The sequence below is a fragment of the Fopius arisanus genome, unplaced genomic scaffold (assembly GCF_000806365.1).
Source record: "Fopius arisanus strain USDA-PBARC FA_bdor unplaced genomic scaffold, ASM80636v1 scaffold00055, whole genome shotgun sequence".
Classification (NCBI taxonomy): Eukaryota; Metazoa; Arthropoda; class Insecta; order Hymenoptera; family Braconidae; genus Fopius; species Fopius arisanus.
Genome location: NW_011887794.1, coordinates 786,194 through 801,616, shown reverse-complemented (window position 1 = coordinate 801,616; position 15,423 = coordinate 786,194). Strand labels below are relative to the sequence as shown.

At 37.7% G+C, this 15,423-nt stretch overlaps 2 protein-coding genes across 20 annotated transcripts; both read left to right on the top strand.

Annotated features, from left to right (window-relative positions):
* The first annotated feature begins 842 nt into the window (after nucleotides 1-842).
* Nucleotides 843-8,292, top strand: sw (short wing). Of its 17 annotated transcripts, none has more exons than XM_011307687.1 (11): nucleotides 843-957; nucleotides 1,463-1,592; nucleotides 1,674-1,770; nucleotides 1,862-1,967; nucleotides 2,049-2,182; nucleotides 3,221-3,256; nucleotides 4,214-4,234; nucleotides 5,140-5,187; nucleotides 6,189-6,341; nucleotides 6,417-6,573; nucleotides 6,641-8,292. In XM_011307687.1, exons 2-11 carry the CDS (start codon nucleotides 1,491-1,493, stop codon nucleotides 7,833-7,835), a joined length of 2,049 nt encoding a protein of 682 aa, XP_011305989.1. In that variant the 5' UTR covers nucleotides 843-957; nucleotides 1,463-1,490; the 3' UTR covers nucleotides 7,836-8,292. The 17 variants fall into 17 exon arrangements, with proteins under 17 accessions (XP_011305989.1, XP_011305987.1, XP_011305995.1 ...); XM_011307685.1 differs by having other exon boundaries at nucleotides 6,165-6,341; XM_011307693.1 differs by lacking the exon at nucleotides 3,221-3,256.
* A 359-nt stretch (nucleotides 8,293-8,651) lies between these two features.
* On the top strand, nucleotides 8,652-14,529 carry LOC105268273 (uncharacterized). 3 transcript variants are annotated; one of them, XM_011307677.1, is made up of 12 exons: nucleotides 8,652-8,859; nucleotides 9,097-9,255; nucleotides 9,427-9,621; nucleotides 9,734-9,853; nucleotides 10,777-10,888; nucleotides 10,958-11,081; nucleotides 11,161-11,296; nucleotides 11,406-11,465; nucleotides 11,797-11,922; nucleotides 11,991-14,087; nucleotides 14,214-14,375; nucleotides 14,441-14,529. In XM_011307677.1, exons 1-10 carry the CDS (start codon nucleotides 8,841-8,843, stop codon nucleotides 12,722-12,724), a joined length of 1,785 nt encoding a protein of 594 aa, XP_011305979.1. In that variant the 5' UTR covers nucleotides 8,652-8,840; the 3' UTR covers nucleotides 12,725-14,087; nucleotides 14,214-14,375; nucleotides 14,441-14,529. The 3 variants fall into 3 exon arrangements, with proteins under 3 accessions (XP_011305979.1, XP_011305980.1, XP_011305981.1); XM_011307678.1 differs by having other exon boundaries at nucleotides 14,193-14,375; XM_011307679.1 differs by lacking the exon at nucleotides 11,406-11,465 and having other exon boundaries at nucleotides 8,653-8,859.
* Nucleotides 14,530-15,423: the final 894 nt, after the last annotated feature.

Genomic DNA, 15,423 nt, shown 5'->3' with positions numbered 1-15,423 from the left:
GAAGAGCTCCTCGATTGTCATGTTCCCCTGATACTTTTACAAAAATTTCGAATTTTTCACTTTCAGTGAAAAATTCAGTGAAGAGCTCCTCGATTATCATGTTCCCCTGATACTTTTACAAAAATTTCGAATTTTTCACTTTCAGTGAAAATTTCAGTGAATAGCTCCTCGATTGTCATGTTCTCCTGATACTTTTACAAAAATTTCGAATTTTTCACTTTCAGTGAAAATTTCAGTGAATAGCTCCTCGATTGTCATGTTCCCCGGATACTTTTTCAAAAATTTCGAATTTTTCACTTTCAGTGAAAATTTCAGTGAAGGACTCCTCAATGTTCATGTTACCCTGATACTTTTTCAAAAATTTCGAATTTTTCAATTGCAGTGAATACCTACCTGAAGAAAAAATTGGAATTATTTTGAAAAAAAAAAATGAATGACGGCGGGATCGAACCCGGGCCGTCGGCGTGCTAGCCGAGCACGTTACCGCTAGGACAACGCGCTCATTTAAATTTAAAAATTCATTACTGGTATATATTCAATAGATTGAATAATTTTTTCCAGTGAAATTCCACAAGATGTGGTTTCCCCCTTCCGTACGTGCTACAGTCGACTAAATTTCAGTTAAACAAATGAAAAATAAAGTATTCACACCGCAGAGAATAAAATTCACCCCGTCGACTTGATGGACACCCCAGCGTTGCAATAAAAACTTGGTTAATAAAAAAAAAAACACCCTATCATTGCATCTGGCGCCCTCCCTCTCGTGGGGTGCAGTACTACGATGCCGCTATGGTCACTCAAACTCCCAGAACTGAGCTTCTACTTTAGTCAATCCTCTTTGGTCGGGCGTATCGTATGATATTTGACGTCTCCAAACTCTCTGTGTGTTTTGTGTAGTGATTTATTCGTAAATTGTACTCATCTATCGCCCTGAAAGTCTTAATTTAATCCTAATAGGTAATTTTTCCCACTTCCATCTTTCAATGACATTTTTATTAAATAAAATTCACGAATGACAAGTGTAGAATCATGAGTAATCATATATGTACATTACCCGTTAGATTTCACTGAAGGTTAATGAATTTTGCACTTTAGAAGAGGATTCACAATAATTTGGTGTTCATAGGAATTTGATATGGAAAAAATGGTTATGTTAGTTATTATGGTGTACAGAAACTTTTATTATGGTGTACAGAAGCTTTTGGAGATGATACGTATAGTCATATGAGTTCGAATTGGATCAATAAGTCCATCACATCATATAGCCAGGGAAAATGTCACCGGTTTTCACAAAACACTCGTCTTTTCACTTCACTCATTCAAGAGATTAATTAGCATTGATTAATTATTTTGGTAACTCTATTCCTCTCAGAATTCAATAAAATGATGAATATCTTCAGTTCTCTATCAGTGCAGACATACATATGCATATATTTATATGCGTATAAATGTTATATTTCAGGTGTGGTCTATCGTGAAGTGAAGAAATTATGATGTCCGATCGAAAAGCAGAGTTAGAGAGGAAGAAGGCGAAACTCCAGGCTATCAGAGAGGAGAAAGAGCGACGTAGAAGGGAAAAAGAGCAGAAAGATGCAAGTTTTTTTCCGTCTTCGCGTGTCAAGTGGAATATTATCAATGGGAATTTTTCAATGGGTCATTTTTTGGTTTTTCAGGTAGAAGAGGCCACAGTAAGAGCAGCTGGAGCTGACAAAGACCATCGAAAGGAGCTGGATGCAATGCTATCATCTCTTGGGGTAGCTCCAGTCTCTGGTATCAAAATCATTGCCACCTAGCAAATCAATTCTATTCAGTGGACTTTATTATTATAGATTAATATAAATTACTCTTTATCTCGATGCAGATGTTTTATCTAGTCTTTCGAGTATGAATTCTCTGGCTTCAGATCAGAGCAATAATATAACACCTGATGTCAGTATGCAACCCTCAAGCATAACTCCAGCCCAATGGTGAGAAGATTATCCTGATGATATAATCATAATTTCTACGGGATTGAATAATAATTACAAAAAATTACAAATCCTATGCAGTGGTTCAACAAAGAAAAAGTCAAATCGTGAACTGACCGTTGTCTCAGTGGCCCACACTAACATTCCGCCAAAAGAACCAGTGGTATACAGCAAGCAGACGCAAACAGCCCAGACAGCCCAAACTTCGCACGACGGTGAGTAATATTTTCAGAAAGAAAAATTCCCACGATCAAATAAAATCACTGTTACCGCGATAACGATAAATTCTCGATGGATATTAACAGCGTGAGATAAACACGACACAAGTGTTAGTAATACGCTAACTTATCCCTGTTAAAAAATACTGGTTAATCTCAATAATTCATTACTCTCCAATTTAATTTAATTATCTCCTCTTTCGATGAAACATTTTGTGTTATATTCATTAATTTATGACGAGGAAACTTACATATTCACACGTGAATAATTATAAGCTCGCCGATTTCAACCAACAAATCATGGGTTTTAATTTATGCACTGAGTGAAATTTAATGCACTCTTAACAACTATTATTCAATTATTTCATCGATTCGTAAATTTCATTCAACCACCCATCAACTCGCGTCACAATAACTCATACATAAATTACCTTACCATTTGTTTTATTCAAATCAATAGTCCAAGCACACTGCATGATAATGGAATTTGATTTTTCGTTGATTTTAGTTTAGTTAGTCATTGATTTTCTCGTTGGGTCGTTGGTTGGGGCCTGTGGATAGTATTTGAGTGGAATAAGGAAATGATATCCATCACTGCTGCTTTATCTCTCCCATTCTTCCCGTAATTACACAAAAAATAATTGTTTTCATGATAAACACCTTGACTCATCTCCTTATTCTTCTCAATTGACAAATAATTACAGTGTAATTCGAATAAAGACACATGGTGTTTGGGATATAAACCCCGAGACCGCAATTTTAGTCGGTGAAACAATTCACCACAATTTTCGTTGCCCCATTTCATTGAATTATTATTCATCCACTCAATTGAATATATAATAAACAATCCGACTGATGTTGCGGTTATTTTCTAACAATGCCTCTGGTGTGGTAATAACGGACACGAAAAAAATGAAAACTAATGAATGAAAAAAAAATAATAATAATAAAATAAAGGATTGTCCGACTCCTCTTCCGCAAACACCATCTACTCCTACTGTACGACAACGTCACCAACTCACTCTTGCTCCGCAGGCTACTTTGAGACTGACTGGTGGCGTCCCAGGAAAGGTGGGTCTGCACCAAACTACCTATGTATGTTTTGTCTAATTTTTTTGTTCTTAATTATCCTCTCGTTAACTGTTACTGGTAGATATGAGACAAGAGATTATTCTGTGAGGGATGTGGAGGATATCCTAAGCAAATATTTACCTATTGCTTACACGCTTCGCTACTTGTCAACTCATTCTGGGAGTCTCATTATCATTTGCTGCTGCATCTCCAGTATCACCAGAATGAGTTGCATAACAACAATATGCTTACATTATACTCCACACTTTTCAAGAAATAGACAATTACATCCGAGAGATTGAAGAACAACTCTTTTATTATTGATTTTAAATATAAGTGGATAATTTTAATGGGAATGGCACTAACACCAATTTTTTAAACAAATTACTACAACTGTTATCCTCACTAATTATCATTAATCCTCGGCTGTTGAGAACTAACAGATTAAACAACTTGGAGAAATGTGTATAATCCTGGTATAATCATCAGTAACAAATGATAGTGAAATCGATTGTAGAGAAACTTTAGGGGGGTGGGCATAAGTGTGACAAGGCATGGTACTATTTATCGACAATAGAAATATTTTCCAACATCAGAGTATGAACTATCGTGAGGATGAACATCAATTGATAATTTAAAAATTTCAATGCACGATTGCATTTTATTTACGCGTAGAACATTAGCTATGAATATGTATGTTTCCTCTAACGCGCAGTACAGATTTTTCACACGATTAATTAAGAATCACACCTAACTACATTCAGTGTATGTAATAACACATATAGTTATTTCGAAGAAGAAATACTATTTTTAACGATTGAGTGTTAAGAAGAAAGTAAAAAGCCGCAAGAGTCATGCCCTGAGTGTAGGGAGGTATTAGCTGAGATATTTTCATTAATTATTCTGAAGAGAAAGAACAACTAAGTGACAATTTTTTCCCCTTTCCCCTCCCCTCAGCTCATGCATTCGACTATTACGGTAAGTTATGATTTCCCTTGGTTTGTATTGAGTTATTAACTCATATATTAGTATGATCAATGATCAATCGTGCGAATAGATATTTGGGATTAGGCTCACACTCTCCACCCGGTGATCTCATTCAATTTTTCAGATGAACAGGATGAAAATAAACTCTATTATATCAATCTACTATTCTCTAATACTCTCCTATTTTTGCCTGATTAAATGAAAAATAGTGAAATACCAGAATGCAATAATCAATGTCTATTGAATGCACAAATGATAAATTCCATGGGGTAAACATTGGTCGCACGATCTACAAAAACTCATTGAATTAATACTCATGAAGAGCAACACAATGCAAATAAAATATTGCATGCAATAATATTGCAGCAGGGGATAAATAACGGAATAAATCTTGTCACAACTTAACGCACCTTCCAGAGTTCTCCAAATGATATTCACATTCATTGTGATTAATTGATAAAAAGTACTTGAAGGTGTTGAATTAATGTACAACTCGATTTACAAAACGATTTATTAACAAACTAATCGAGTTAAGTGTACGGATTTAAGTAAATGCTGGGTTTTATCACTCAATTAGGTATTCTAACATCAATGAATTGTTAATTAATCCTAACAAACAAGCAAAATGCTTACACCCATTTACAAATTGAGACTGAATTATCTAATTGACTAAACAAACAGGGCAGAGTGCATAATAGCATGAATAAATAGATTATTAATCCACAAACTTACTGATCAACTGACGAAACGTTTTAAACTCAGATGAATAATGATTGATCGACCATTAGATCTAGCTTTTGATCTGGCGTTTATTAATAATCATTCACTGAGAATATTGAAACGTAAACGTGAAAAGGATACGCAATTGATTGACATTTTCTTTTCCCTCCTTCAAGACGAGTACAATCTAAATCCTGGTTTAGAGTGGGAGGACGAATTCACAGGTAGGTGATCAACTCTCAGAAGGTGAACCCACCATTTAATGTTATTATATATATATATATATATATTTTTTTTTTTTTAATTCGTTGTCACGAGCATCCTACAGAGCTTCACTTTATCCACACGTTCACCACGAGCCTGAACAATCCATTTGTTTTTATTTTATTTTGAATTGAAATTAGTCGTTGACATTTGCCTTGACCTTTATTATTATTGATGTAAAACACTTCTGGTTTCATAAAAAAAAAATCACTGAAAATGCTCGTTCAAGATTATGAGAAGGCTTCCAAGTGCTCTTGCAACCCGTAATTAATTTACACACAAAGATAAATAAAAAAAAATAAATGAAAAATAAATGACAATTCTGCCAGACGTATTTGTTTAACATGATCAAGACAATGTACGCTGGCTCATTCGACTACCTGTGAATTTATCAGGGTGCATGACGTACCTCGGCAGAATTCAAACCTGAAAACACACCTATTCAACACGCATGACAGTATTTCTTTGACATCTTTCGTTGAATCGTCTGTCCAACTTTTATCATTTTCTCGTTGTGCATGAGACTCAGGAAGTTGCGTTCATTTATTTCATTTTTATCATTATTTCATTATTGTGATTATATTATAATTATTGAATATTGTCAACGAGAGGTTGAGGCATGACAGAAGGAGGGTGGAGAGATTCTTGACGAAAACGTTAGATATTCATCGCGTGACTAATGCCCTCGCATGCAGCACTATTTTTTCCTATTTTTTTTTCGTATTTTTATTAGTTTGATTCTACAATTGTTATATAGAGCAGCATGTAAATTGAGCGCCAGATGTAGTTCAGTACAGCCAGTCGATAATACGTATATTCGAGTAATTTTCATAAAATATTTATACGGGGAAAGTGAAAAATAATTTTTTCAAGTATCGAGGAACGTGAATATTTAGAATTAGGGAGTAGATATTCGGGACTAGCTTATTCACCACAGTTTTGACATATGATGATGGCCAAGCCGAGGATGAGGAGAACAGTCTACCTCACATGGACGGTTTCCAAAGCAAACTACCACCTGGAATTCTTCCCCATGGTCTGCCCCAGGTCAAGGAGGTCCAGCCAGCGGTCACCCAGGTTGAACAACAGTCCAAGGAAGAGAAACCCAAAGAAGGTTAAATTAAATATATTATTTGAATCAATAAATTGAGCATGAATGTAAGAAAAATAATGGAATTTTTGGTTTCAGTCCGAGAATTGAGTGAAGAGGAAAAGCAAATGCTTATCCTCTCCGAGGACTTCCAAAAGTTTTTGGACAGAACCAGTCGAATTGTCGAGCGGGCATTAGCCGAATGCGTTGATATTTACGCGGATTACACCGGGACATTGGATGGAGAGGAAGGAATGTGAGTATTTAAGAAAAAAATCCTCATATTTCTCAAATGAAATTCAATTGAATTTGATTTTTCAAAGGGACGAGAAGAGCCATCAACGCCTGTGGCTCAACCGTTCGTTTTCAGACGAACGTTGGTCGCGAAACCGATGTGTCACATCCCTAGACTGGTCCCCCCAGTTTCCAGAGCTGCTCGCGGCCTCCTATCACCACAACGATGACGCACCCAACGATCCGGACGGTATCTGCCTAATTTGGAACACAAAATTCAAGAAGACTACCCCAGAATTTATCTTTCACTGTCAGTCCCCGGTGATGTCGACGACATTCGCTCGTTTCCATCCCAACTTAATTCTCGGTGGTACATATGCAGGTCAAATAGTTCTCTGGGACAATCGAGTTCAAAAGCGAACACCAATCCAACGTACTCCTCTATCAGCAAGTGCTCACACCCATCCAGTTTACTGTCTCAACGTTGTCGGTACCCAGAACGCTCACAATCTCATCAGCATCTCCACAGATGGAAAAATGTGCTCGTGGAGTTTGGACATGCTGTCCCAACCCCAGGAGACCCTGGATCTACAGGCTAAGCAGTCCAAAGCAATAGCAGTTACTCGTCTGGCATTTCCTCATGGTGATGTGAATAATTTTGTCGTTGGTAGTGAGGATGGAACTGTTTATTCAGCCTGTCGTCATGGAATACGAGCTGGTGTTACTGAGACGTATGAGGGACACCAGGGGCCAGTGACGTCTGTCAGTGCTCATGCTGTTCAGGGTGGCATCGACTTCTCTCACTTGTTCCTCACATCATCCATCGACTGGACGATTAAACTCTGGAGTCTCAAGGAGAACAAACCACTTCACTCGTTCGAGCACAATGGCGACTACGTGTACGATGTCGCCTGGTCACCAATTCATCCATCTCTATTCGCAGCTGTCGACGACTCTGGCCACTTGGATCTCTGGAATTTGAATCAGGACACTGAAGTACCCACTGCCAGTGTCGTTGTCGATGGGGCACCAGCACTCAATAGAGTCTCCTGGACACCCAGTGGGCTACACGTTACCGTTGGCGATGATTCTGGTAAAATCTGGGTGTATGATGTCGCTGAGAATTTAGCCCATCCCCGTGGAGATGAGTGGAATAAATTTTTGTACACACAGCAAGATTTGAAGAACAATAAGGCGGATGAGGAGCTCGATAAACTCAACTTGAGCTCTGGACCCTCGAGTCTCAGCTCTATGTCGTCGATCTCATCGGTGCCCATCAGATAAATCCACCGAATATAGTCTTGAGGGATTTTTACTGATTTTTTTCCGTTTCGCTCAAGTTTTCCGGAAGCCCACAATATTGGTCTCTTTCCTTCTCTTTTTTAAATCAGTTTCTTCAGCCGATTTGTTGAATGTGTTCTCATTTTGTTGAATTATTCAGTCGGAGGGATTTTTTATGCTTATTCGTGTAAATAATTGAGATTATATTGAGTTTAAATTGTCTTTTTTTACTTGCACTGCATAATTGAGGATTTATCCAATATCCATAACTATAAATACTTGTAAAATAGATATTCTCGGTTTTAAATTGAAAAAGCAACAACTCTTAAGCTATTATATTCGTCAGTGCAAAACCATATGTATCTCCAGTGTAATGTTCAACTCCGCGTATATTTATTATTTCAAATTGTCCATGTAAAAACTATAATAACCTTGGAAAAATAAACTCCTTAATGCAGTATCCCCATTTTTCTCTTATTTCTCCTCAAAAGTAATGGAAAGTACGATGATGATCATCGAAGCGTAAAAAGTGTGTCAACAATTCAATTGACTCCAAAATTGGATTGTTTTTCCAAAGAATGGTGAGTAATAGGAACATTTGACAGTAGCAGATCCAGGGGATGGCGTCCCAATTAAATGCTCGTTCATTGCTCCCGTAGGGGTAACCTGGTGGCAAAGGGGGTAAAGGGTGGTATAATATGAAGGTACGCGCTGCGCGGGGCTTCTTGCGCCTCGTGCGGTCAATGTTGTAACCAAATACGTAATAATAAAAAAAAAAAAAAAAAAAAAGAGGAAAGTACGAAGGTTTTTGGGGAGTGGAAGCTGGTGGATTTGTGGAGGAAATCGGAGGGGAGTTCAGTCATTGCCGTGCGCCGGCCGTTGCTGATAAATTCGTCAGTGTTTGCTCGTCACCACTGAAAGAGACACGTTATTCCACTCTCGTAGCTTATAATCCGTTGTTTTATTATTCATGTAATAAACGAATTGTGGTCCAGTGATTCTGAAAAAATGGGGGACACGAAGACTGGTGAGTTGACCTACATATCCATTACTCCAGCTTCTGTTCGTGGAATTTAATTATTTTTATTTTTTGACTTTTTATTTTGATTTCTCCTATCTATCGGCGATACGAATCCTGTTGCCTTTATCGGAGCCGAATAACGTCACGTCTCTGACTCATTATCATTGCTCAATGTCAATGAGTTGCGATGCAGATACGTGTGTCGTTATTGCTTTTATATCCTCATGGGATTTGAATTTTCAGAGCACATTGTCATGACACCCAAATGCAAAACTGCTAATTCAACGACACTAATTATCGAGAGACAATCATTGGATTGTCTACCTCAGACGGATCAGAGGGGTGTTCATGTGGCTGGGGGAGATCATCAGGGAATTGTCATCAATAAACATGCAACTGCAGGTAGTCAATGGGTTGAGGGATAGAATAATTTCAATCGATTGCAGATCGCCGGCCTTTGCGCGATAGTTGATTGAGAGAAAATATTTCCTATCCCCGATGGATTTCATCTACAATCGAATCATTTTGAAGCAGTATAATAACACTTTCAATTGTGAAATGATTTTTATACAGCGAACGGGATTTCGAGGCCTGCCCATCTCGGCCTCGAGTTTCGGGTCTTCCTCGTTAGTGCACAAACTAAAAAACACACCCAGGAGTCAAGGAGACTCCAATTCTGGTTTGTTAATTCATTACCGGAAATAGAACAGCCTCACGTGGCACAGGAATTCTTCAGGGAGCTAGTGAGCCCCCAAGAATTTCCCAGAGGTAGTAATTCCGTGTTAATTTCGAGAAAATTCCGAAACGTCATCTTCCGAGAAATTTTTCATCGTCAATTAATTGTAAAAATTGAGACCAATGGAATTCTCGTAATTTGTAGATTACGTCGGATTTATTAAGAAGATCATGAAACTAATGCAGCACAAATATCCAAACATCAAGAAACTGGAGGTGGAGTTGAAACAGCTGGAGGAACCAATCACTTTACCATGGAGACCATGTAAATGACACTCAATTTATCATGTGCATTATAACATTCATCTTTAAGTGGTTTAAGTCCAAGTAATTGAACGAAAACGAGCGATGGGAGGGAAGGGGATCGGAGGATAATTAAATTAGTACGATTGTCGCAAGTGACTCTCCATGAGGGGGAAATTTCCGCAATTAATTAGCAAATTTCATGTGCTCGACAGTTATATTGACATTTTTTTTTTAATTTTGAACAATGTGATAAAAATATATTCCCATTATTCACAGCTCGGAGTGGCAACTGTCTGTACACTCTACCGAGAAAGAAAAGTGTTCGGATATCAGGTTCGATTTAGGAAGAAGAAATCTTCAATTTGCTCTGCTATTTTTTTTTAATCAATTAATTGTTCATTTTGTTTCACCTTATCACAGGCTAGTAGACTTCCAACAAGTTGACGAAATGTTTTTTTTCTTTTCAATATACATCATCATTTTTTTTTTTATATCAATTATATCCATCAATTGAAGTAACAATTGCACGAATATCTAGCAGAAAACACAGTATAACGATAGTTCATCTAGATTTATTTAAGACGAAATTTCATCATTCACTAGTTCCATATTTTCAAGTGTTCATGGCTGTATTCGTTTTTAGTGGAATTTTTTGACAATTTTTCAACACTATTTATGTATCTGAACAGTTACAGATGTGTAACCATAACAACATTGATTTAATAACGATTGTTGCTTGAAATTTGCGTTTCTTACGAATTTGAATAATCGATAACTGGCACACTGCCCCTGTTCGGAAGATACCTCGCATGGTTGATTACCAAGACCTCTTTTCAGATACTGATAATAAATTATCATCATTCACGTTATTCCCTGAATTACGAGACACTTGATAGACTTTACGACCGATATTAATTCCCATAATTGCCATAATTTTTTTAGTATCCATTGATGAGACTATAATCGGACAAGCGGTCGAATTGACCGCCGAGAAAGTCTTGGAGCTGATAGAATCCGCCTACCCGAATCCAGTTAATATCGAGGACATGGCAAAGTGAGTCTTCACTCTCAGAAGTTATTAAAATATGTCCTTGATTTTTTAACAATAATTTATCAACTGCAGAGAGTACAATTGGGAGGCTGATGCAGTCACCGCAATAATGGTGGCTCTAGAAATGAAAGGGATGGTGAAGGCAATGGGACTTGGAGCATTCACTAGAGTTGCTCATCAAGACACTCAAATCAAAGTAATCCCACTAATTCTCCCTTTAATTCACTGTAATGGAGAGAACAATAATTTGGAAAACGTTTGCAATGAATTTTTAGGTGGTCAAACAAATGCCGACAATGGCAAGTGCAAAACAGCCGACAATAGCGATTATTACAGCTCAATACTGCGAAAAACTAGCAGTGGACTCGATGATTGAGAATAAAGAGACCTTTGTCCGCTACACGACTGTTGGTGAGACACCATTTATTTATCTAACACTAGCAGGAATGATAGCCCATTAATTAATGGATCGCGTAATATCCCCTTTGCCAAGTTATTTTATGGTGCATGATAACTCCAGGTACCGCAAGCTCACCAGACTCCGTCGATGGGAGTATTCCAAAAGTCATTTGCCGATTTGGTAAAGTAGTTTGTCATTAGAAATATTCGTGTTATAATCATTGATAATCATCTGGCTTCATTGGGGATGCTCGCTTATGTATTTGTTTAATCATCTATTGAATTTGCCTACACAATTATTTCCAGGACATGACGTATTCATTAAAAAGAATATCATTTCATCTGTATTAATGACGTGTTGATCATGATGCAATTAAAGCACTTGGAATTGTACATAAATTCCCTTTGAAACAGGAATTTTATGCAATTATAAGACTCATCAGCACAATGCACCTGATATCAATTTTTTATCGCATTGTTCAACTCCTTGTAATTAAAGAAATTAATTTCAGGGGAGTCGAACGTGTACACCCTAGGGAATATCGGAGCTCATAGAATAGTTTGTACAAAGCTCCCAACAGTGGGACACACGAGAGAGGCAATGACAGCAGCAGGAAATACAACGACTCGTCTCCTGGGTAAATTTTTTGCCAATAGAACTGATAACTTTTTTCATCCGAAAACTATCAACTGCAAACATTTCCAGGAACATTCCAAAAAGTTGACTACGTGTTTCTGGTGGGTGTAGGGGGTGGAGTGCCCCACTACACGGACTACAATAAGCACGTCCGACTGGGTGACGTGGTGGTATCCCATCCCACACCCTTGAATAACAAATACGTCTACATCTACTGCGAAGGGGCTAAATCGAACGATGATGGAAGTTATCACTTCGATACAAAGGAGTACTGTCCCTCGAACCTGGGCATTCAGGAGATATCTCAGACACTCAAGACCCAGGCAGAGGAGTCCACTCCACCCTGGAGAAATTATCTGGTAGAGGGGCTGGAGAATTTGGGTAATCAGTCGCAGCACGATTTCCAGAGGCCTCCAGAGGAGTCTGATAAATTATACATGGCTATTGGTGAGAGGGATATCATCGAGGTAGAGCATCCAGCAGCCCCCCAGGACACACCCAAGAGAACCGACTGTCCTAAAATTCATCTGGCTCCTGTTGCATCAGGGCGAATAGTCTCTCGTGACGATCAACTCAGGCAAAAGTTTGCCTCTAGATTTGGCTGTTTGGCTTTTGATGCTGAGATGGATGCTGTTGTTGAAAGCATTTTAGGTAACTGTCGAGACAGTTTTGCTGTGATCCGAGGTATCGCTGATTACAAGGATGGTGCCAGGGGTAAAGAGTGGCAGCCATATGCAGCACTCGCTGCTGCTAGTGTTGTCAAGTCTATTATTTGTGCTATGGATCCACCAACCAATGTCTAAAATCGACCTCGGAGTTTAATCAAATTTTTAAGGTAACTAGTGATTGTCAGAAAGTATTCGTGAATTTTTGAAAAAGATAATAGAAATTTTTCAAGAGAATTACATGCCATTTGATTCTGGAGAACGGATCCTTAATATCAAGTCCTGTCGATTACTGAAGGATTATTTATTGGATTAATCATTTTTGAATGATTTTCATCGGGATTAAATGACGTGCCACCGACTAAGAGTTATCTAGAATAAGAATCTATTTATATCTGAAACTGAAAGCGAACCAAAGTGGAGTTTACGTTCTAGTACAGCTGTTTAATTCATATCTACCATAGAATTTAACGCATGAATTGTTCCTACTGTTGGAATGATTTTAGGAGTAAATGTAAGCTTTACGATAGGATAACGTGGAGAGAATAATATAATATTTATGTGCCAGCGTGTTCAAAAAATATACGAAAAGTACTGCCATAATTCATGATAATCGTTAACTATTTCAAACAGTTTAAATAAAGAGAAAACAGAGATAAAAAATAATGGTAAAAGCACAGGGTAGTTTTAAATGAGATACAATGGCGTTTGAAACACCATTTCATCCAAGTGGACTTGGATTCAAAACGAAAATAATTAAATTAGATTTTCGATAACGGATTAATCATTTGTGGCAGAATTCTTGTCTATTATTTAGTCGTCAGAATATTTATTTATTTATTTTCAATCCCAGTCCGTAGTTCTTAAAAATTTTAAAGCTGAGGATCAAAAATAGAAACGAGTCGTAAAAGATTATTAATGGATATAAAAATATATTAGAGAGATATGAGAAATATCGTATTCAGTTTCGATTTACCTGAAGAACTTCTTATCTACAATCATCGCATAAATTCTAGGTATTAATTCTTCTATTATGATTTTTAACCGCACGTTGACGCTAGTCGTAGTCGAACTGTGTTTACTCGTTAATTGATAAGTTAATTAATAATGCAGCTACAAATCACAGCGCATAAAACGACAACTCATTCCGTCTCGCTTTTATCTGTTAATTATAAAAATGTCTTCCAACGGACCAATCGATTAGTAACTACAACTTCATTATTCATAATTTCGTAATTTTTTAATGCGTTGATAAACTGTCATTAATTGTCACTGAATTATTTGAGTATGGAGAGAGAAATAAAAAAATCCGTACTAAGAAAATTCATTCGTCGTGATTAATTCAATTTCCCATAAAAAAAAAAAAAAAAAAAATGATCAATAATGCAACTGATAATTGAGATAGAGTTTCTGTGTTGGAGTATCAACTATCGATTATTGTGCATCAAGGGGAACAATTATGGCAACTTCTGTAATCGACTTCTCGGGGGGCAAGCCTAAGGTGAGACTTTTCGGCATGACACATGCGTTTTTTTTGTTATTTATCTAGTTCACCGTTAATTGTCGCTTTTGCGATAAATAAGTGACACATCCTACATATGCGCAGGTAATTATCTTAATACCGCAGGTATTGTTCACATGTGTTGGAAATCTTAGAGGTGACAGATGCCTCTTCACCTCTTCATCGCAAGTATCGTCTCAATTCCATTAACGTCAAGAGGATTCAGACGTATCTCCCTGAAAATGGCACGAGATATCGACTATCAGCATCCAATAAAATCCATTAAAAGTATGAAAATCTTGAATATCGTCATCCCGAAGAATATCTTGGACACTTGATAAATTGATTTACAGGTAGTGGATGGCTGTCATGCCGAAATATCCTGTGGCACCTAGTTTTCACTGGAGGTATTGTCAACTACATGGTGAAGGTCTGTCTAAACCTCGCGATCGTCGCTATGGTAATCCCCAGAAGAGAAAAACTCAACGATCTAGCTGAATGCAGTAATGGGCCTACACCTCTCAATTCCACAGAGTATCTCCACGTGAGCTTCAATGAATCGAGTGAAATGCCACACATTGAGGTGATTCTCCTCAAACTCCACCATAATTACATTTTAATCAATCCCTAAATTGTAATAACAATAGGGTAAATTTAACTGGAGCGAGCATGAACAGGGTCTTGCCCTGGGGGCCTTCTACTGGTCCTACTGGACCACTCAGGTACCTGGTGGTCTTCTAGCTCAGAAATACGGGACTAAACTCGTGTTTGGTGGAGCTAATTTTCTCGGTGCTGCTGTGGGACTTCTCATTCCATCCGCCATCAAGTGGAATTTCAATGTTTTTCTGTTTCTCAGGGTTCTCCAGGGTGCAATTTTGGTAAAAATTTTTCTATTTACATTTGTCTTGCTTTACAATGCTCTGATCAAGAACAAGATGATAAAATTATATCCATTAACGATTCTAGGGTGTCGTTACCCCATCCCAAAACATCATGACGGCCAAGTGGATTCCTCCCGACGAAAGAAGTAAATTTGTGAGTGCCTACATGGGAGGATCAGTGGGAATAGCAATTACCTATCCCTTGTGTGCAATTATCATCAATAAATTTAATTGGGAAGCAGCATTTTACTTCGTATCCGGCATCTGTATACTTTGGTAATTCAATTATATCTCCCGGGGTACTACCAATAAATTTTAAATAAATCTCCTGGTACAGGTATTGTTTCTGGGTGTTCCTCATGTTCGACTCACCGCAGCAGCATCCTCGCATATCTAAGGAGGAGCTCGATTATATTCTGTCGAGCACTCCAGCCTCGATGGCAGCGTCAACGAAA

Coding starts and splice junctions, on each gene's coding strand:
- sw (XM_011307680.1), top strand. CDS start 1,491: ATGATGTCCGATCGAAAAGCAGAGTTAGAGAGGAAGAAGGCGAAACTC. Junction 3,281..5,139: donor GTCTGCACCAAACTACCTAT/GTATGTTTTGTC, acceptor CCCTCCTTCAAG/ACGAGTACAATCTAAATCCT. Junction 5,188..6,164: donor GTGGGAGGACGAATTCACAG/GTAGGTGATCAA, acceptor TATTCACCACAG/TTTTGACATATGATGATGGC.
- LOC105268273 (XM_011307677.1), top strand. Junction 9,622..9,733: donor CCCCCAAGAATTTCCCAGAG/GTAGTAATTCCG, acceptor CGTAATTTGTAG/ATTACGTCGGATTTATTAAG. Junction 11,466..11,796: donor AAAAGTCATTTGCCGATTTG/GTAAAGTAGTTT, acceptor AATTAATTTCAG/GGGAGTCGAACGTGTACACC.